Source organism: Symphodus melops (genome assembly GCF_947650265.1).
Source record: "Symphodus melops genome assembly, chromosome: 20".
Lineage (NCBI taxonomy): Eukaryota > Metazoa > Chordata > Actinopteri > Labriformes > Labridae > Symphodus > Symphodus melops.
In genome coordinates, this window is record NC_136710.1 from 4,855,406 (window position 1) to 4,875,694 (window position 20,289).

Genomic DNA, 20,289 nt, shown 5'->3' on the forward strand with positions numbered 1-20,289 from the left:
TTATCCCATGACTATAAAAACAAGTAGAATATAATGCACCATAAATGATATGTCACATTAAATGTCATTACATCCTAAGAACACCATTGCACACGGAAGGCTATTCTCTCATAAATAATGTTGTTTACAAAGCATTTTGTAAATAGCCTTGGCCGAAATATTACAAACAAGAGAAAACCTCGCCGTGTGAAGCCTGTTTGAAACTTATTCTGAAAGCAACGCGTCACACTTCTGGTACCTGTCCTGTGTTGACTTCACGCAGCACCTTTTCAACCTGCATGTTGTCCTCTCGTGCGACTGTGCGCGCGCGGAGCTCTGTCGTAACTCAGCCCACAGAACGCGGCCGGACAACCGCGCGCCCTCCATCCATCAGTCCTCTCTCCTCGGTGTAAACATGGCTCAGAGCCTCAGCGAAATGTTTCTGCTGGTGGTCTACAAGGCGGTTACGGGTTTCCTCTACATGGTCTATCGGCTGTTCGCTCCTCAGAGGTGTCATCTGGTCGGGAAGAAGGTTCCGCCCGTCAGAGACCCGCTGCTGATGGTGTCGGCCAAACAGCTCGCCGGGAAGATCCGGAGAAAAGAGGTGTGTAGACTCTACCTGCTCCAACCAACGACTGCTCACACCACCTTTATGTTTTAGCTACTGTAGTTTGCAGACTTATTACAGCTCACCAGTGCAGGTAAACGTTTGTTTGGAAGCAGTCAAGTTAAAAAGGCATGACATGTTTGCATGCAGGAGATCATTACATCTCATAGTTTCAGTCAAAGCTTGCTGCACCATATTATTTCTTTACCTCACTATTTAGAGTCCAAGTTATTATCCTACATAAATTCCCTGCAAGCCTTTGACAGCTCCTGTGGAAGAACAGCTACATTTGTACTTTAATCTTCTGATCACAACATGATGTTGACACATGAAAAGCAGATGCTGTGTTAACAAACCTGTGTGAAATAAAGTAGCCCAATGATTAACTTTATATCTGCACAACACCTGACATACTCAGAGAGAGAGTTGATGATAGGCTTCACATATCTTACTGTCTAGATGTTATATTAGACTCCAGTGTGCTGTACAGATGTACAGCTCTTACATTTTGTGATTTAATAGGCTAACTGATTAAACAATGGCCCTTATAATATCAATAGTCTACGTAGGTTCACTTTGACAAAGACCTAATGAAAACTCTTTGTCATTCCAATCACACTCGTATCACGGGGGACTGAAAAGTTTCAGAAAACTGTCAAAGTTTGGGACAAAGTAGTTTTATTATTCAGTCTCAGGATTAAACTGTCAGAAGTTTTGGGCAAATATGGCAGGTTGACCTTGTTTCCACGCTCTGTGATGGTGTGTGTGTGTGTGTGTGTGTGTGTGTGTGTGTGTGTTCTTCATCCTTACCTCATCTCATATGTCTTCATGTTGTGTTTCTGCAGGTGACGAGTGTGCAGGTGGTGCAGGCTTACATCGACAGAATCCAGGAAGTCAATCCTCTCCTGAACGCTGTTATCAAAGACAGGCAAGAAAGAATCATCCATCTATATCATATATATATATATATATAAAAAGTTTGCTGTGTTAGCTGCCACACTGACTTGCATAATTGTAAAAAATAAAATTGTCACCTTTCTCGATGTAAGTACTGCAGTAGTCCAAAAATGCTTTTAAGCTGATGTTGCTGGTCCCAGCTTCCCATCCATCCATTTTCTGCCGCTTATGTGGGCTGGGTCGCCGGGTCGCTCCAGACACCTCCTCCAGCTCTTCCGGTGGGACCTCGAAGCGTTCCTCGACACATAGTCTCTCCAGCGTGTCCTGGGTCTACCCCGAGGCCTCCTCCCAGATGGACATGCCCGGAACACCGCCCTGGGGTGGCGTCCAGGGGGCATCCGGATCAGATGCCCGAGCCACCTCAGCTGACTCCTCTGGATGTGATTCTTTAATCCTCACCTGTCTAATGTGACACACCTTCCTCGTGCAACTTTTCTCCTGTACAAAACCGTCTTTCATCCTCACGTGTCTAATGCCACACAGCTGACACCTTCCTCCCTGAATGGTCTTCGGCCCCTCAGGAGAAATGTCTCCTCCAGCCAGGAAAAAGTGGAGATGACGGTACAGCGACTCGGGTACAAAAAACCCCGACAAAATCCATAAAAACAGGAACCCTTTAAGTGACGAAGGACATGTGGAGTTTGTCATGTAGAGCTGACGCAGGAGATGATCTCGTATCAAATGTTTATCTGCACTTTAAAGCAGAGGTAACTCTATCTCTGCATAAGCTGCCCAGTTTAAATTTATCCCCAGGTCTTCCTCCCGTCTGAGCCAAAATCTGTCCAGGTCAGGAATCCCCAACGTGTGCCATGAAAACCTCACACTGTATATTCTAGAAACCCTTTCAGATCCTCTCTCCACTGATGTTAGAGTCAGCTGGGCCACTGGGCCCGTATGATTGACCCTTATAAAATCAACTCATTGAAGATCTCTAAATAAATCTTTAGTAGCAGTATCTATTTTCTAATCTGATCGTAAGACATGAAGAGTCCTTCCTCAGGCTCCAGGCGGCTCACGTGTTGAGATCACTCTTTTTGGGGAGAGGAGTCCCTCTTGTTGGGACAGTTTGGAACAAATGTGGATGATAAGAGGATTATCAGTCACAGCTTTGACTAACTTTTTATCCCATTTATACAGAGAATCAATTTGTCTCTTTATTCACGTCTGTGTTTTAAACGTTTATCCATGAAGAGTGAGGGCCTGGATCAAACCTCTGTAGTTCAGAGTTCATTTCAGACTCTTGGTGCTCTTTCTTCCGCCCTTCTTCAATCAGGAATTTCCCTTCAGATTGTAATTCTTTCTTTCCCTCCGTGCAGGTTTGATGCGGCGCTCCAGGAGGCAGCCATGGTCGACAAGCTGATCGAGGAGGAGACGGGAGGAGAGGAGGTTCTGGAGGACCGACTGCCTCTACTGGGAGTCCCTCTCTCCGTCAAAGAGTCGTACGCCCTCCAGGGTAAACTCACAGAAATCTGATCTGCTGTCAGTAACTTCACCATGATTATACACATCCAATAATCTGTAAATAACATGTTTGCACCCACGCCCGGTTAACGAGTCAACTTTCTTCTAGATGCTTCCGCTTACGATGACATGAAATTCAGCCTTTCCAGCACTTCAGTATGACTTCCTGTCTTGCAGGTATGCCTCACACCGGAGGTTTGCGCACCAGAAAAGATGTGGTGGCCACCGTCGACGCTCCGCCTGTAGCCTGGCTGAAGAGAGCAGGCGCCATCCCCATGGGCGTCACCAACACCCCTGAGCTGTGCATGTGGGGCGAGTCTCACAACCGCCTGCACGGCATCACCAACAACCCGTACGACCTGTCGAGGACAGCGGGAGGGAGCTCGGGTTAGAGAATCATTTCCTTTAACTCAGCTGCAAAGTAAAGAAGCCGTCCTTTAAAGCAGCTTATTGTCCGAGAGTCTTTGTCTCCTGGTTTGGCCTGATAATCAAATTACAGCGCACAGCGGACTGTAACACACAGGCTGCTGTTTGGGGGACAAACAGGGCGTGAAAACATAACTGGCAATATTCATGTTCTTGATTGAAACACATTTCTGATGCGTCTTTCTGTTATGTTAGATGTAGTAACCCCTGGCCTGGAGATCTCAGAAATGCAAAGAGGCGATTTTCAGATTTTTTTATCCCTCAAGAACAAAATCGCTAAATCAGTGGATAAATCTCTCTGAGCTGCTGCTTCACTTTTTATTTTTCTTACAGTTTTAAAATGAAGTGATCCTAATTAAAAGCTCATTTCTTTCCTAATAGCAGGATATGACTTTGGAGGATCCTTTAGTGCTTCACTGTACGAGCTGGGTTCGAATCTAAACACAGAGACTTACGATAACAAAAGAGCAATGATGTGATAAACTAAGAAGCTTTTTGTCATCCAGTGAACTTAAAGGTATCTTTCAGATCCACTCACTTACCTCTGTGTCGTCTGTCTCCGTCAGGTGGGGAGGGCAGTCTCCTGGGCGGGGCGGCCGCTGTCATCGGCGTTGGCTCAGACATCGGCGGCAGCATCCGCATCCCGTCTTTCTTCAACGGGGTGTTTGGCCATAAAACTACTCCTGGTAAGATAAACGTGACGGAAGAGCAACATTCATCCATCGTTTCATTGTTCAGAGTTAAAACAGGAATAAAACATGAACAGGCTCAGAATAACACGTTCGTGTCCCGGACTGTTTGGTGACTTGTCACGTGTTCCTGCTGCAGGCGTGGTGAACTCTGAGCACCAGTATCCTCCGTCCTCGGGCAGACAGGACGAGTACATCAGTATTGGTCCCATGTGTCGTTACGCCGAGGACCTGCTGCCGATGCTGAAGATCATGGCGGGGCCCAACGCTCAAATGTAAGAAACATGACGGTGTCGGTGGTGGGGACATTGAGTGAGAGCCTTTTGTTCAAAGTCACCTCAGGAAGCTCATCTTTTAACACATCTATCCTCTATATTAATGAAAGGTACCTCAACTATCTAATAATTGTATTTTTTTTTTCTTCGTCAGATTAGTTTGACTCGGTTTTTTCACAAAGGCAGAAAAAGACTCATGTCAAGTAAACGCTGAGCTCAGCAATATCCAAAAACCTGCTTTCATTCCTCTTAAAGAAACTCCTCGAGACATTCATAGCTCAAACTGTTGTTTTACTATGACGTGACTACAGCAGGTCCAGAACACGCTTCACTTTCACATGACACACGTCCTCTACAGACGGCTCGTACTTAAGCATAGCTGCAGTCGCACATGGTGAGACGGTGGTGGGAGTTCGATGCAGAGAAATCAAATTGAATGGAATCGCAGTCAAAAGAAGTCGGCTCTCTCGCTCACAGGTTGAACTTGGACACAAAGGTTGACCTGAAGAAGTTGCGGTTCTTCACCATCCCTCACGACGGTGGCTCTTTTTTGGTGAACCCGGTCAGCAAAGAGCTCATTGACATTCAGAAGAAGGTGTGTGTGTGTGTGTGTGTGTGTGTGTTCACTTTCTCAATAACTGTGAAACGAGGACATGTGTAAGGCTTGACACTACGACGTGCTGCTCTCCAGGTGGTGAAGCGTCTGGAGGAGGACCTCGGAGTCAAAGTGGAAGAGGTGCACTTTCCGGAGCTCCGCTACAGTACCCAGATATGGCTCGCCTACATGGGACTCCCTGACGACAACGGAAAGGTAAGCCCACCAGTTAGAGCGCGGCAGAAAGGGAAGTGCAGCAGGGATTTTTTTCCTGGTAGTGAAATCAGACATTAAAAGGTAAGACAGAAAAGTAAACAGACCGTGGTTACTGTTTCGCCACGACACGACACGTGACTCACAAATGTTCCACTGATCCGTTTAGCTTCTGGGAACACAAACACACACTTGCCTACATTGTTGTATTCATGTTGGCCTCACATTTATTCATACATTTGTTCCCTTTGTTTCTTCATCTGCATTTCAAAAGTTAGTGTATAATATTGATGAATCTGGATGTCGTTTCTGTTCATGACGAGGACAGCTGGCACAGATTACACTGCCACTGTTGTGAGCTCAATTTTAATGTGACACTTTTGGACTGAATTTGATTTAAAATCTTTAAAAAGAATAAAAAAACAAATAGAGCAGCATACCTCACTCGGTGTTAAAATAGTGGACTTAAAACATGTTCTTTCTTCAGGCTCCGGACGCTTTCGCTGCTCTTATGGGGGAACCAGGTCGACCTGTGAAGCCTGTATGGGAGCTGCTGAAGTGGATGTGTGGGAGATCAATTCATACCTTTGCTTCTATCGGTACGTGCATTTTACACCAAGACTTTATTCATTGGTAGAGAATCGTCTGACCTGTGACTCCTTCTCTTTGTTCGTGCGTGTTTGACGTTTCCAGGCCTCGCCCTGATCGAGATGAAAGACTCCAAGGTGTCGCCGTTCATCATCGAGCAGAAGGAGAAGCTGCAGAAGGCGGTGGAGGAGCTGGTGGGCAGCGACAGCGTTTTTCTTTACCCCTCCCAATCCAGAGTGGCTCCAATAACACACCACCCGCTCTTCAGTCCCTTTGACTTTGCCTACACGGGTAAGCATACGTGCTTTTTTTTTGTGTGTTTTGGGGCTTTTGTGCCTCTATTGTGGAGTGAGAACAGTGGATAGAGCCAGAAACCAGAAAGAGCGGGGAACAACAACAGGCTGTTTTAACAACAGAGGTCCTACTATCGATGGTGTGTCTTGTAAGAAGCATTTCTGCTTTTAACTCTTTTATCAGTCTTATTTCATTTTTAAAGACCTTATTTCTCCCTCCAGCTATCATAAACACCCTCGGGCTGCCGGCCACCCAGTGCCCTCTGGGTCTCAATGAGGACGGTCTCCCCCTCGGTGTGCAGGTCGTTGCTGGGAAGCTGCAGGATCACCTGACCCTGGAGGTGGCTCTGTACCTGGAGAAGGCGTTTGGAGGCTGGAGGCAGCCCGAGGCCAACTGAAACCACACACACACACACACACACCCTGACAGCCACAACCAAATCTCCAGACCTGAGCTGGATGGAAACAAGAATGTGAAGAGGACAGTTTATCTGCCACGCTGCCTGCTGTAGTACACTAATGGGTAAAATGTGATTGTTGAATGTGAAGATGAGTAACGAGACTTTAACCGGGTCCAGTGGCGTCACGAGCACAAGCTTTAAAAGTAGAAATTGTTACAGTATGTTCAGTGTAGTCATGTTAAGAAGTTGTTTTTTGAACTCGATCTGAACACTGAGCGTTAAACTGTAACAGTGAATCAGCTGACAAGTCAAAGCTTTGAAATGTCACGCGCGTTTCCCGTGCTCACACTTGGAGGAGCTCAGTTGGGAGTTTGTTGATGTAAATCAGACTGAGTCTAAATGAAAGCATCGTTAAGGTGACAATCAAGTGTGTTCAGAATAAAGAAAGAAATGTTCATGTTTACGATTAATGTGTTTGGAGAGGGGCTGTTAAACAATGAAATTTATTTTATCTCAATTAACAACTAAAGTTTGATAGTTAATCACAAATATCATTTTAACCAGATGTTTGAAATTTAATTATTTTGCTTTCATTTTTGATCATTGTGCCGTCTTAAGGTAAGAGCCCTTCACATGCTTTTATTTTGAAATAAATTAAGGACCTTATTAAATAATTAAGGTTAGGGCATTCACTCAACCGTGGACAATTTGTTACCCGACTATAGTTACATCACAAAGAAAAGGAAGCTGGATCTCAGTCATTAAAATGGAAAACATCTCAACATAGTTCTGGTTTACCGTCTCTGGGAATATGCTTAATACCATTATGAAATCTGTACAATGAATATGAAGCTACAGCGAGAGGTTTAGCTTAAGGTGAAGACAATACATGTTGGACTCTTTTTAACAGTGCAGGAAATTCAACTATCAACCTCCTTAGAGCTCAGAAACGATCTCTACATGTTACTTGAGAATGCATGCTGGTGTTTTTCATCAGGGGTCATGTGTGAGATTTAACTCTATACATGACATTTTTCTTTCACTTAATGATATAGTTATGAAATTGGAATTCAATAAAGGACAGTTTAATCCCTTTCAGGCTTTAATCATGCTAAAAGGTGTCCCATCTTATTGATGCATGATGGGAATTTAAAGGCAGGGTTCATTTCCTCCAGATACACTTCTTAAGGTTTTGATTTAAATTGTTTAGGTCCTGAAAGAAATTAATAACCCATGTGCTCTGAAAAAGGAACAAAGAAAATCTGTTACCTGTAGCAGTTAGCCTGTAAAATCTTCGACCGTCTGAAACGAGGTACCAATCTGACGAACCAATCACGTCTCCTTGCTCGTTCTCTCCCCGTTGCGTGCTCTAAACCACACTCAAAGCGCATCACTGATAACAGAACTCATACTGTGTACTTACCGCTGAAGGAGACGTGAGGCGTGTACCCCAGATACATTCGTTAGCATGTGAAGTAAACAGAGGTGTAAACGTACGCAGGGATTACTTCAGGTGCACTGTCGTCATTTAAAATCTTGACACAGCGAGTAAGAAGGATGAGAAACACTCCCCGGAGTCTGTCGTCACTTTATTTTCTGCCCTTCTTTTGAAAAGGTTGAAAAGGTACGAAACACCTACCAGAACACTCTGAACAGTGCTGTACAGAAATATTCGCCGCTCTCTTTGGCCACCTCTTCGATGACGCTCAAGTTCTTCTTTTCCCCCCTCTCTCTCTCTCTCTCGTTTCTTTACATGAAGACGCCGTTCTGAAGGCTGAACGGAAGCTGTGGACGTCACATTCATACAGAGAAATACACACAGCCTGTCCGTCCTTCTCTCTGGACACCCGGCATGCTCAGAGTACAAATGTCAAGAAGGCGCCCGCCGTGAGAAGAACTCCTCTGCTCGCTCAGACTCCCCCCCCCTCCCCCGCCGCGGAAATCAGACAAGCATCAGAGGTGACTTAAAAACGGAAACAATAAAAAAGGGAAACAACCAAAAAGAAAGTACAGAAATGTTCATCAAAGAGTTCTGCCTTTCGGCGGTGCAGGAAAAGGGAGAACTTTCTTTCTCTCCTTGACAATCCATCACCTGCCCAGTGCTCCGTTTGGCCCAAATGTGTATGCAAATACTTTGTGTGTAAACATGTTGGTTTTTGTGACGTGGGTATGAAATCTCGCGCGGGATTTTGAGGAACAGACATCTCAGGAGGTGTTGGTGATGGGTTTGTATTTCTTGAGGCGGGTCCACTGTCCTGTGGAGTAGTTCATTTCGAACACCGTGTCAACCAGCATGGTGGTGCTGCCGGTGCCGTCGGCTTTGGGCAGAACCTCCGTGTGCTCGCTCAGCTTGATCTGGATGATGTCCCCCTGCTCCGGGCACGGGTTCTCTGTGGAAGCACACAAGAGGCGGCACACTGGTTGGGACCGAATCGAAAGAAAGGGTTTGTGTGTCTCCAGGAAACAAGCTCCAGTTTTTAAATCATCAAATATTTAAAGGGGATATAGTAAGAAAAATCCACTTGTTCAGTGTGTTTGAACATTTATTTGGGTAACCTGAGTGTCTATCGACCCACAACATGTGAAATTAATCCATCCAGTCATTTGTTTGTGGTGTGCTTAAGTTTCACCACACAGAGAAAAATGCTGTTTCAACATTTGCTCAGTTTGTGACATCACAAGTTGGACTCCCCTGGTATCTCCACCCATGGACTCCACCTCCAGCCTAGAGCAAACGTTTGTGCAGGTCTGCCATTTTTATTCTCTCTACAGAGGAGTGATGGGGGGGGCATTGAATTTAAAGAGAGACACACCAAAACGGAGCGTTCTGAGAGAGCTGGTTTCTACAGGGTCACAAACCTCCTCTGGTTCTTGATTCATGTTACATTTAGACCAAAGCACAGCACAGGTGTTTCATTTATACCACAGAGGACCGTTTGAAAAGGTGAAAAAAAAAATGTGTATAATATGCCCCCTTTAAATTCTATATTAATGCTCATGATACATTAAGATGAGTCCTGTACCTCTGGATCCAGCCATGAAACCCAGGATGAGCGCCTTCTCCGGTCTGGTGACCTTGTTGGCCGTCTTGAACATCTCCTGGGCGGCGTACATCTGGTCTCTCTGAGAAGCACACGCAGCAGACATTTAAACAGGAGCTCGCGGTCTGAATCCGTTTCTTTTAAAACTCCCCACGCCGTCACTCTCCAACTTACCGTGAGCGACAGGTTCTTTTTGGGCTGTGGCTGTGGAGGGGTCGGGGTCGGTGTCGGTGTGGGGGTCTGAGGTGTGCTGGGAGGCTGGGTGGGGGTCTCTGGCTGGCTGGCTGTTGCAGCTGCAGGGGGCCCGTTGTTGGCGGGGGTGGAGGCTGGCGTGCTTGGAGACGTGGGGGTGGCGGGATTGGCCGTGTTGCTGGCGTTGTACATCGGCGTCCTCTGTTTGTACTGGCCCGGTAAGGTTGCGTTGGCGCCTGCGCCCGCTGTTGCCGACTCTTCTGGTTGGCGAGCCGACTGCAGAGTGTCCCGTCCCGAACCACCCGCATTTGCTTTAGAGGACATGAAAGAAAACACAGGAGTGAGACGCTGCGGATTCTGTCTCTGCGTCTTTAATCGAGAGCATTAAAGCAGCGTGGGAATAACCTGGCTGTGCCTCTGAGCTGGGAATGTAAGAGGAGGAGGGGACCATGCTGGGTGTGGCCGGTAAGTAGCTGGTGGATGGAAGAGGGTTCTCGTTCAACGCCCCCAGTTTCTGAAAAGTTAGGACAAAGATACATTTAAGGAAGGGGGGGGGGGGTAATATGATACCAAACAGGAAAATCAAGACTGAATGTTGAAACTGAGAAGAAAAAAAGAAAAAAGAAAAATGCTGAGTTGTGGACCTGTGCAGACACGAGGCCAGCGGCGTAGTCGGGTGTCGTATTTTCCACCACTGCTTCTTCTTTGGCGGCTTTTTCTCCCGTTTCGGTATCTAAAGCAGAAAAAAAAAAAAGAAAATGAAAAGGTCAACTCATATCTCTGATAAATGAGGTTAAGCTTTCAAACTTGGACGTCTACAAGAGCTCAGATGATGAAATTACCCAGAGTCTTCCTTCTCCTCTTAGCTTCTCTGCCAGCTCCGACCATGTCCAGCTCTGAAATATCTAACAGCTGCACACGAGGGGGGGAAAAAAACACACAACATGATAAATAATGCAAGAACTGAATGACAATGAAACACAGTCCGGTAAGAAAATGCAGAAAATTAGCCAGAAACCATGATGATGCAAAAAAAAAAAAAAAAAAAAAAAAAAAAGCTTGAGCAGGATGAAGTTCCTGGAAATCAAAGTTTACCTTGACCCCCCTCTCCTTACGCAGGGGCGGCCGTGCAGGGGCGATGGGTGTGCGGTTACTGGGAGGGCTGAACATACTTGGGGCAGTGGGGCTGCGGAACGGGGCTTTGGGAATCCCCTTGAGAGGAGCTGTGATGAAAACACCGATGTGATTAAATACTGACCGATCCAACAGAAGCAGGAGAAATAGTACGATCGTCCTCCATCCTTATGTCGACTTTTTGACAGATCAAAAACGACTGACGGCTTGGTAACTTTTACACAACTTATTTGATTTTCAAAACAAGAACCTGAAGTTCCCCCGGAGGATGAATTAAGTATCCGTCTGTCTGATAGTGGAAATAAAGGTTGTAGCTCTGAAACAGCAGGCGGGATTTATTGGTCTTTAACTCACTTGTTGTGTCGATCTTTTTTACCAATCCTCTCCCTTTGGCGTGAAAAGGCACTCCAGCTGTCTTCTTCAGCTGTTGGGCTGTCTCCGTAGCTGCAAAATAAAACAATAAACACCCACACGTTAGCTCCCTGTGAGACTTGATATTACAAGCCGAAGATAAACCCAACAACCTCTCTGGGACGAGAAGGACTTACATTTCTGTAGCAGCTCTGCTCGGAGGGTGGCACTCTTTGGCTTTCTCTTCAGCTGGAAATGTTTGACGGGGGGCGTGAGGGGTCCCACCAGGGTGGTTAACGCACTCTTGTTCAGGTACATGCACTCCAGAGGAAGCATGGCAGACGCCTCGCACTCTCCCACTGGGCAGGAGAGGAGGGAGAGATTAAACAGCAGTTCACCTGCACTCCCCACTCAGAGTCTGGAAAGTCTGAACCGGTCTCTGTCTGACTTTAGATCCAACATCAGATGTGAAAACAATACAGCGTCTGGTGCAGCTCACAATAAACCACAGCTCTGGGATTCAAATGTTTAAATGCATTTCTAGGATCTCCGAGGAGCTGAAGAGAAGTGTTTGAAGCTGTAGCATCTTTACACCTCTGCTCTTAGTCTCACCCATAAAGAACAGCTGTAATAGAGAATTCTGTTTGGGACATGGTCCTTTCTCAATCTACATAGAACGATAAGTATCATATGGGAGCCTCTGTGTCTCTGTGTTTGGTGTGTTAGGGGGAAATCCCCAGGCCGAGTGAGCAGCAGTTGAAACATTTCAACAGCTGGCTGAGTGAAACCAAAAAATCAAACTAAAACCCAGTCAAGCGTCGAGCTATTTGACTTCTGAGTGGCAGATGTTCTGCATAGATTGTACACGTTTCTTAGTCTTCACTGGGCTCGTCAAGCTCTGGAGTTTATCCCTCACTGGACAAAGAAGGACAATTCTTTGCTGATTCTGTCGCGTACATGCGTAGGTTGTATTTCCTGACAAGAAACCTCGTCCTTCTTTTTTAATAAAACAATCAGAGTGTAAAACCTCTGTTTCAGGCAGCGTGCTGTCCGCTGTCTCGTCTGACACCGACCCTGCAGCATGTGTAACAAGCACATTAAAGAGCTATAAAGCAGTCCTTCATCTTTTAGCTGATTCTTTTGTTTTCTATGTGGGTCATATAGAGGCGCCAGTATTAATATCAGCCTGTTTTATAACCCGTTTTAAACTCCTCACCTTTCTCTCGGAGCTCCCCCAGAATATCCTGCACATTCGGGTTCTGCTCCTCCAAGTCCAGGTTGAGAGAGCCGGTCTCCGGGAAGGACTTGAGGATGTCTGCAACCATCAGCACCCAGGGCTCAGAATCCACCGTCGCCAGCTGGATTATCTCTGACAGGGCCTCTTTCATCTGGTGAGAGAGGAGACCACTTCAGTGAAACAAAGGATGGACTGAAGTCAGTATTGTGTGTTAAGCAAACGTATACGAATGAAAAACTAAACCAGATGCTGTTTTGGGTTCGCTGATTTGACCAGACAGAAAGAAAAGAATAATAATTTAAAAAAAAACATTTAATGAACAGCATTCCCTGGATGGAACAGAAGAACCAGGCAGCGCTGAGATCAGTCAGCATTTAACACGTCTTTAAAGCCGAGAAGCAGAGAAGAGCCACCTGCTGACTGGAGGAAAAACATTACAGGCTTCATTTAATTTAACGATCCGGACTGAACGTCGTCAGGGAGAAGATTTGGACAAACAGTTTAGTGTCTAAATGTTTAAGGTGCCCAATGATCTTTATTTGATCAGCGACGTTGATCTGCACCATCAGCTCGATATCTGTTCATTAAATTAATCCGATATCAGACACGATAGTGATACAAGATCAACTTTAAACACTTCTTCAAAGTGCACTTTCTGACTTGCACCTTAAAGTCACAACATTATATTTATTATCACTGCCTGCAACATGTTCACACTGATGCGTTTGTTTTGGAAATGCACTTCTTCTGAAAAACCACACACACTCCCCTTTATTCTTTCTCTGCCTCTAATTTTAGATAAGGCAACGTCATGTGATTTATTTCACGAACGATAAATTGAGTTGTTTGGTAAACTGCCTGTAAAACAAAAAGCACAACTGCAGAATCTGATTGGACGGGCGGGAAAAATAATCAGCATGCCACCCCCATCCTCTCATCTTTGAGGAGACTGTGAGGAGGCAAGGCAGCAAAATCGCTGATGATCCAAATCATGTTCTTTACAGTGAATATGAGTTGTTGCCTTCAGGAAAAAAAGGTATAGGGTACATAACTGCAAGTTAAATACATATAAACTGTCTCCATTACATTATTAAATAGTGCAAGATAGTGTGAGTGTGTAAATGAGAGATTCATAAAGGGACTGTGCAATACAATCAATGATATAGGGAAGTACAACAGAATAACAGGAGTGCAACAAAAAAAAACAGTGCAATAGAATTAATGATGTTGATGATGAAGGACGTGTGCAAAAAGTGCAAATGAAGTGATGCATGTGTTCTGTGCTGTTAGGAGGTTTATGTTACATGTATACAGATGCTTGTGTTGTGCTGTGTTTCTTTGTGTTGAGCTATATGTGACTATTATATATTATATGTACTATTCTATTATGTCCAAGGCCAATTTCCTCTAAGGGATCTAACTTATTATGTTATTAGAGAGTAGATTTAAATGTACACTTTTACTGATTTAACTTTGCAGCTGATCGCTCAGCTTTGCCCTGCACCTGTTGACACATGAAAGTGTAAAGCTGCACCTGACCAGGTATACACGTGTAATAACTCTGTTGCGTGTGTGTGTTTGTCTCAAAGAGGAGTGTGATCAGTGTGATCGCGCGCTGCTCCGCCCTCGAGCTCTCTCCCCTTGTTAGCTCGCTCGCGCCCATCCCACCATAATGTCTGTCTGATCGGACAGCGCCAGGCTAACGTGACCCGCTGTGGCTAGAAAAATGCAGAAATATGCGATTTATTTAAGATTGCGTCGAGTTCGTTACGAGTGGCTACACAGCGTTGGCGTAGTTTAGTGCAAATGTTTTGCTCAAAAAAAAAAGAAGCAAGTAAAGGCATCAGGAGGACGTTATTTCTTACGTTAGCGAGCCACGTTCGAGATAGCGAGCTAACGCCAAGATATACATCCAGATAGCAAAGTTTAAAACATCAAAACACCAACAGGTGGATAAACGTGTTCAGTTTAGAGTAAAACGCAGGAGATTCAGTGTTTTTTTTCTAAGCGGTGTGTCTTGATTTTAAACGTTAAACTAAACTGTCAGGCTAACGGCCAGCTAACGTACCTCGTCAACGGTCCGCCGGGGGAGATGCAGCATCCCGAGCAGCAGTTTGAGCTTCACCGGCGGCGACAAGCTCGAAAAGCAGAGCCGTATGTTGTCGATTACCGACACTGTGAGAAGGGAGGCGATGCTCGGAGGCGTCCAGAGTTCGTCCGTCGATCCCAGTTTGTTGTGAAGCCACAGGCCGGTGTCGCTGTCCTTCATCGACGCCATCTTGGAAAAAGAAGTCTTTTGAGTTCGGGCATTTTAACAGGCTACCTAAGAAAACAGTCAGGACCCCGCCCACCATATTTACAGTCATAAACTTCATCGTGAAACATGTCAAGTTTAACATGTCTCATGTTTAACCTAAAGGTTGGACTGTGTAGATTTAGTACCGAAATGAGAAAGTTGGAGAAGTGAAGCAATTCTGAACTAAATGCACAAACTTTATTTAAAGGAAAAATGGGTCCTTGCACACTTTGTTAAAGGGGACATATGATAACGACTTCTACAGTGTTTTTGAGCATTTATTTGGTAACCTGAGTGTCTATCTACACATACAATTTGAAATAAATCAATCCAGTAATTGTTTGTGGTCTGTATAAGTCATACAACAGAGAAAAAAAATGCTCTGTTTCAAATGTTTTCAACTTGTGACATCACAAGTTGGATTCAGGTAAATAAATCCCCTCCCCTCCTCTGTCCAGTGTGGTAATTTTAATAATATAATAACGTGAATGAATAAATTGAAATGACAAAATTGTAATATCTGTAATTATCCTACACTGACTTTACCTTACCTATGTAACTATGTTGTATTTACGCTATGGTATTGTTTGGGTCAAATGCCCTGTATCCTGCTCCTTCTTATTCTTATCAACAATATATTACATGTTATGGAGATTACAAATGTGATGGTAAGTATTAAGATTACAATATAAAATGGGCCCTATATGTTTTAAATAATTAAACATAACAACAGTTGCACAGCTATGAAAAAAAATAATGATGAAAGAGTTATAACTTCAAACAAAAGAAGTAGCCTAGTAGCCCGAACAAATGTTTTGAATTAAAAAAATGTATCACCAAAGTTGTAAGATAAATGTATATAAGTATGCTTAAGTGTTATCATTTCTGAAATATTGTGGAGTGGCAGAAAATGTAAATGTGTAAAAAAAAAAAAAACTAAAACAAACCATAAGCACTTGAACAATATTTTAAATAGCCGATGTCTAACACTAATGCTTCAAACCATTCATGTTAATATAATCAAATGCAAACAATCTGATCTCTTTCTCCTTTATTTTTAATTTATCACCGGAAGTCTTGACTCTGGTCCCCTGAAGATGAGCTTCACGCATGCGCACTCCTATATTCTACATAAAACAATCCTCGGTGGGCATCTTGCGCTGATCTGGTGTTGAGCATCATATCATCGATTGATTCACGGTTGGTAACATTCAGTTTGTTAATTGAGCTATACTTTAACAGTACAGAGAAACTTCAAAATACAAAACCTGTTTTTTCGATGAAAACAGAATTTTTTTTAAATGCACAAAGCCTATCAGATGTTGATTTTTTAGTCCCTGACGGTGGTGTAGGACATTTCAATAACGTTGTTGTATTTGTGTTGTCTTTATCTGTAATTTGCATTTCCTATCTCAAAGGTAATTGAACACAGCATCATTATGGCAGCTAGTGGATTTGTGCAGGCAGCGGTGCTCCTGCTCTCGGTCCAGCTCCTGTGTGTCGGTGCAGCAGATGCGGATCAGGAGACAGGGACCGTCATCCCTGCCGAAAGTATGTGGATTTAAATATTATATATATTTTTTTTAATTGTCCTCTTTTATATAGTGTAAGGACTTAGGCTACACTATTTGAAAGAGGATGGAAATATGTGTGCCACAGTGATGCGTCTTGAGGTCACATGATAGCAGGTCCCCACAGAGGTTTCTCAGTGGGAATATAAATCACAGCATGTAGATGTGTCTTCACTGCTATTTATAAGACTTGCTTTATCATTTCTACCAGGTGCAAAACTGCATTGATTTAAAGGCATAAAGCAGGGTTTTTGTTTTGAAGACAATGTACATTCATGATATCAGCACAGTCAACCTACTGAGGAGAAATTATAGCTTTATTTCAAGGCTTTGAAGTTGGATTGGTTCATAAACTACTTGACAAAACCCGACCACATATTTCAGAATAGCGTCACTGGCATGTCCAAATGAAACTGAAAACCTTTTAGTAAAATTAAATGACTTTCCTTTTATAAATAAACTTTACATTTAAAAAAAGCACCTGACCATATTCACAGGGCCGACGGTTTTTTCTTTGACATCGTGCTCAGGAAGCTTTTATACTCGTTTATATTTATGTAGCTGAACACAAAACAGATCTGAAAAGTACAACTTCTACTTTGAGGGTCTCTCCATTGAATAGAAAAGAAACTAAAAACAGGCAAACGTCTAGATGGTTTACACATTCATTAAGCAATAACATAGATCAACAACACATTTGATAAACTATAAGGTACTTAAAGATACGAAAAGCAAAATTAAACCAATAATAGTTTTTTAACAGTATTTTTTAACGTATCAACAGTGATTTAACTTGAAATGCAACCTAATGATATATTAGTCTATGTATGTCGAAGTGCATCCAACTAGAAAACCTCCAGCACAGCTGTAGAGCATGGTAACAGCAGCAGTACATTTCAGTGTGATGAAAGTGGAAAGTGGCCCTCCATTCGCTGGTTTCTGCTTGGTTTGGTGTAACCACTATCTGATGTCAGCTAACCTTTGGTAAATACTGTTTTGTATCTAATTGCAACACATGGAAAGTGTCTTGTAATGAAGGTATATGGCCAAAAATCCAAATAAAATCATTCAGGAGATATTAATGTTCTTCTTTTGTGTACCTGTTTACTTGCTGATGGTTTCCTCTGACCTGCAGGTCGTCCGTGTGTGGACTGCCACGCGTTTGAGTTCATGCAGAGGGCACTGCAAGACTTAAAGAAGACCGCCTTTAACCTGGACGCCAGGGTGAGTGAAGGTCATCGAAATCGCGCTTTGTTGTTAAAAATCTTAAAAAATAAACAAATAAATCTTTCCTTTGAGAAATTCTCTCCTCTCGTGTTTTACAAAGTGACGAGAGCCCGTGATTCAGAAGAGGATGAGTCTTTCAAAGAACAAATTGTCTCTGATGATGACTTTTTGTTTGAACAAAGCGTGCTTTGTCGGATAATGATGGCTGGAATGATTTTCTGGAGGCTTTCATTTGACAAATTTTGTCTTGTACACCCCTGGACTGGTCGCCAGCCAATCACAGGGCGTAATTAATTTCACACAAGGTTTAATTAATCTAAAATGTATCATTTTTGTAATCTAATGTTTTCAGTAGTCATTATTTCTGAGGTGAACAGCGAACATTTCTTCTTAATAAAGTGACGTGTTTCTAGCCTGAACTTAAAGAGCTTTATTTGGAAATATATATATATTTGATTGATGATCAGTTTTTATTTTTATTTTTTAAGGTTTTTTATTATGGGGCTTTCTGTGCCTTTCATTTAGAGATAGGACCGTGGATAGAGTCCAAAATCAGGGCGAGCGAGAGATAGAGAGTCATGCAGGAAAGAAGCCGGAGCTGGGATTCAGACCTGGGCTCGTTTGGGAGACCACAGCCTCCAAATACAGTCTGGAGCGCGCTCTAACCACAGTACTTTTATTAGGTTAGGTCAATCAACTGTGAATATAATAGATTAATCATATAATAAAATAACTATAGTAAAAAAAGAACATAGTTACAGAGGTTAAAGAGCTAAAGTATGTTTGATGAACTTACCGCTTGTTCTTTCAGAGGCTACAGAGGAAGTTAGAAAGGGACAAACACTGTTTTTTCATTGGCTCATTGCAGACGGAGATGCTTGTGCTGAGGGCAGAGAGGAGGGCTCTGTGCGACTGTATGACCACCAACTCACTGCGCTGAACTCTGCACTCCACCTGAGGACACTTCCACCTGCCGTCACACACTGAACAACCACCCTGCTCCAAAAGCTCTCCTCATACTAACTTATTCACACCATGGGCACTTTATTTTCTTTTCTCTCATGTCAGTGTTGAGTGAAGCTTTGATTTGAATTCATGCGTCATGAGGCATGTTGTTTGTTTTGCCTTGTCTGGGACGACTTTTATACCACTGATGTTTTAACTCGTGTTTGTAGAATTATTCCGTCGTCACAGGATTCAAATCATTACCGACGTGTCTCCTGTGAAGCATAAACTATTTTTTGTACTTTTTTCGTATTTGACTGTATAATGTAGATACAGTAGAACACATCGGTGAAGTTAACTTGTCAAATGTCTTGTGTGAGATGAATGTTTACGACGATTTTACACATCAAACTGTAGCATCATGTGGAGTTTATTTAACAGCTTGAATACTTCAATAACAGATTGAATGAGCGCAGCTTTTTCCACCATAACAATCCTTTGGGTAAAGTTATTTTAATTTATAAAGAAATGGCCACCAGAGAGAAAATAGAGGTTTTACCAGAAGTTTAAGAAACAATGCCTACTTTTTTTTTTTTTTTTTTTACTTATTAGGCCAAAAAGCGTTCTTTGAAGTCTTGGTTTAGCACAGCACTGTAGCATGAATTTACAGCACTTTTTGTTAACCTACTGTTAATATAGATTGTATGTATAGATTATGTACACGGGTTCATGTAATCACAGACTTGTTCTCTGTTTGACAAACGTGTATGCAAGTGATGAAAGTGTCAGATGAACTGCAGTATCAGCAGGGGAAGGGAGGCGTGACGGAGCGATGCGAGCTGAAGCAGGGGACATAGAGATAGAATAATATTTGTCTTATTTGTTGCTTGTTCATGATCAGTGTACTTTGTTCATATTATGTCACAAGACGCCCGATTTATTGTCTTAATGTTGTACCTAACAATAAAAAAAATGTACGACCTCTGCTGCTGGTATTGTTTCCTCTTAATGACACTTTGATCACAAACCATCTGCGCTCTTGAAATAGACACAGATCCGTTCATTCATTTTTGTATTTATTCTGGTCTGTGCTCGGTCTCACCTCTCCTGTGTAGGTGTAGCATCGTGATGACTATGTGTAACAAATGTCTAAAAGTGTTTTCACTTCCACCGTGGGCCCTGCAGCTACTGGTCATTTCTATCAGAGAGGAATCTAACCATTATATTGAATCTTCCCTTTATTATGATTTTTTTTTTTTTTTATCGTTTGAGATTTTTTTTTTTTAACCAACACTGCGGAAGCCCTAAGCAGACATGCATCACCACATTTGATTCGCTTCCATCTATTGTGTTAATGAGTACTTTTTTTTTCTTCTCAAGATCACAACAAAGCTGTTTTGATTTATTTATCCCATCACATGGAGGAAGTTTTCTCGCGATAACAGGATAATATTCTTGCAATCTAGAATAAAAAAAACAAGAGCCCCGTCATCCTGAAAGAACAGGTGACAATGTGCCATGCTGTTATTTACATGTATGTTTAGTGCTTTTGCAACTCAGTCATATCTTGAGAAAGCAACCAGAATTTACATGTTATAACTGGAAAACAAAGTCCATTAAAGGTTCAGATGCATGTGATGGCTCTCATTCAACATCCGAAAACCCAACAATATATAGAGAACCAATTCTCATATGAGCTGCCATGTCCAGCAAAATGAACAATATTGTTGCAACTTTATTGTTAATCCTTTCAGAGGTGTGTGTGTGTGTGTGTGTGTGTGTGTGTGTGTGTGTGTGTGTGTGTGTGTGTG

The 20,289-nt window shown here is 43.1% G+C and overlaps 3 protein-coding genes across 3 annotated transcripts; 2 read left to right on the forward strand and 1 right to left on the reverse strand.

Annotated features, from left to right (window-relative positions):
- Window positions 1–6,939, forward strand: faah2b (fatty acid amide hydrolase 2b). The gene is made up of 11 exons (XM_079371260.1): window positions 1–583; window positions 1,432–1,514; window positions 2,860–2,996; window positions 3,182–3,391; window positions 3,997–4,116; window positions 4,259–4,394; window positions 4,872–4,989; window positions 5,086–5,205; window positions 5,690–5,801; window positions 5,896–6,081; window positions 6,306–6,939. Exons 1-11 carry the CDS (start codon window positions 395–397, stop codon window positions 6,479–6,481), a joined length of 1,587 nt encoding a protein of 528 aa, XP_079227386.1. The 5' UTR covers window positions 1–394; the 3' UTR covers window positions 6,482–6,939.
- A 1,121-nt stretch (window positions 6,940–8,060) lies between these two features.
- Window positions 8,061–14,806, reverse strand: nelfa (negative elongation factor complex member A). Its single transcript, XM_079371259.1, has 11 exons — window positions 14,508–14,806; window positions 12,419–12,590; window positions 11,400–11,561; window positions 11,206–11,295; window positions 10,813–10,940; window positions 10,560–10,629; window positions 10,362–10,450; window positions 10,123–10,231; window positions 9,700–10,028; window positions 9,508–9,607; window positions 8,061–8,874 (listed from the first exon to the last, which is right to left on the reverse strand). The coding sequence occupies exons 1-11, from the start codon at window positions 14,715–14,717 to the stop codon at window positions 8,690–8,692; spliced, it is 1,644 nt and encodes a 547-aa protein (XP_079227385.1). The 5' UTR covers window positions 14,718–14,806; the 3' UTR covers window positions 8,061–8,689.
- Window positions 14,807–14,938: 132 nt separating this feature from the next.
- nicol1 (NELL2 interacting cell ontogeny regulator 1) lies at window positions 14,939–19,463 on the forward strand. Its single transcript, XM_079371261.1, has 4 exons — window positions 14,939–15,935; window positions 16,154–16,286; window positions 17,442–17,530; window positions 18,402–19,463. The coding sequence occupies exons 2-4, from the start codon at window positions 16,175–16,177 to the stop codon at window positions 18,471–18,473; spliced, it is 273 nt and encodes a 90-aa protein (XP_079227387.1). The 5' UTR covers window positions 14,939–15,935; window positions 16,154–16,174; the 3' UTR covers window positions 18,474–19,463.
- Window positions 19,464–20,289: the final 826 nt, after the last annotated feature.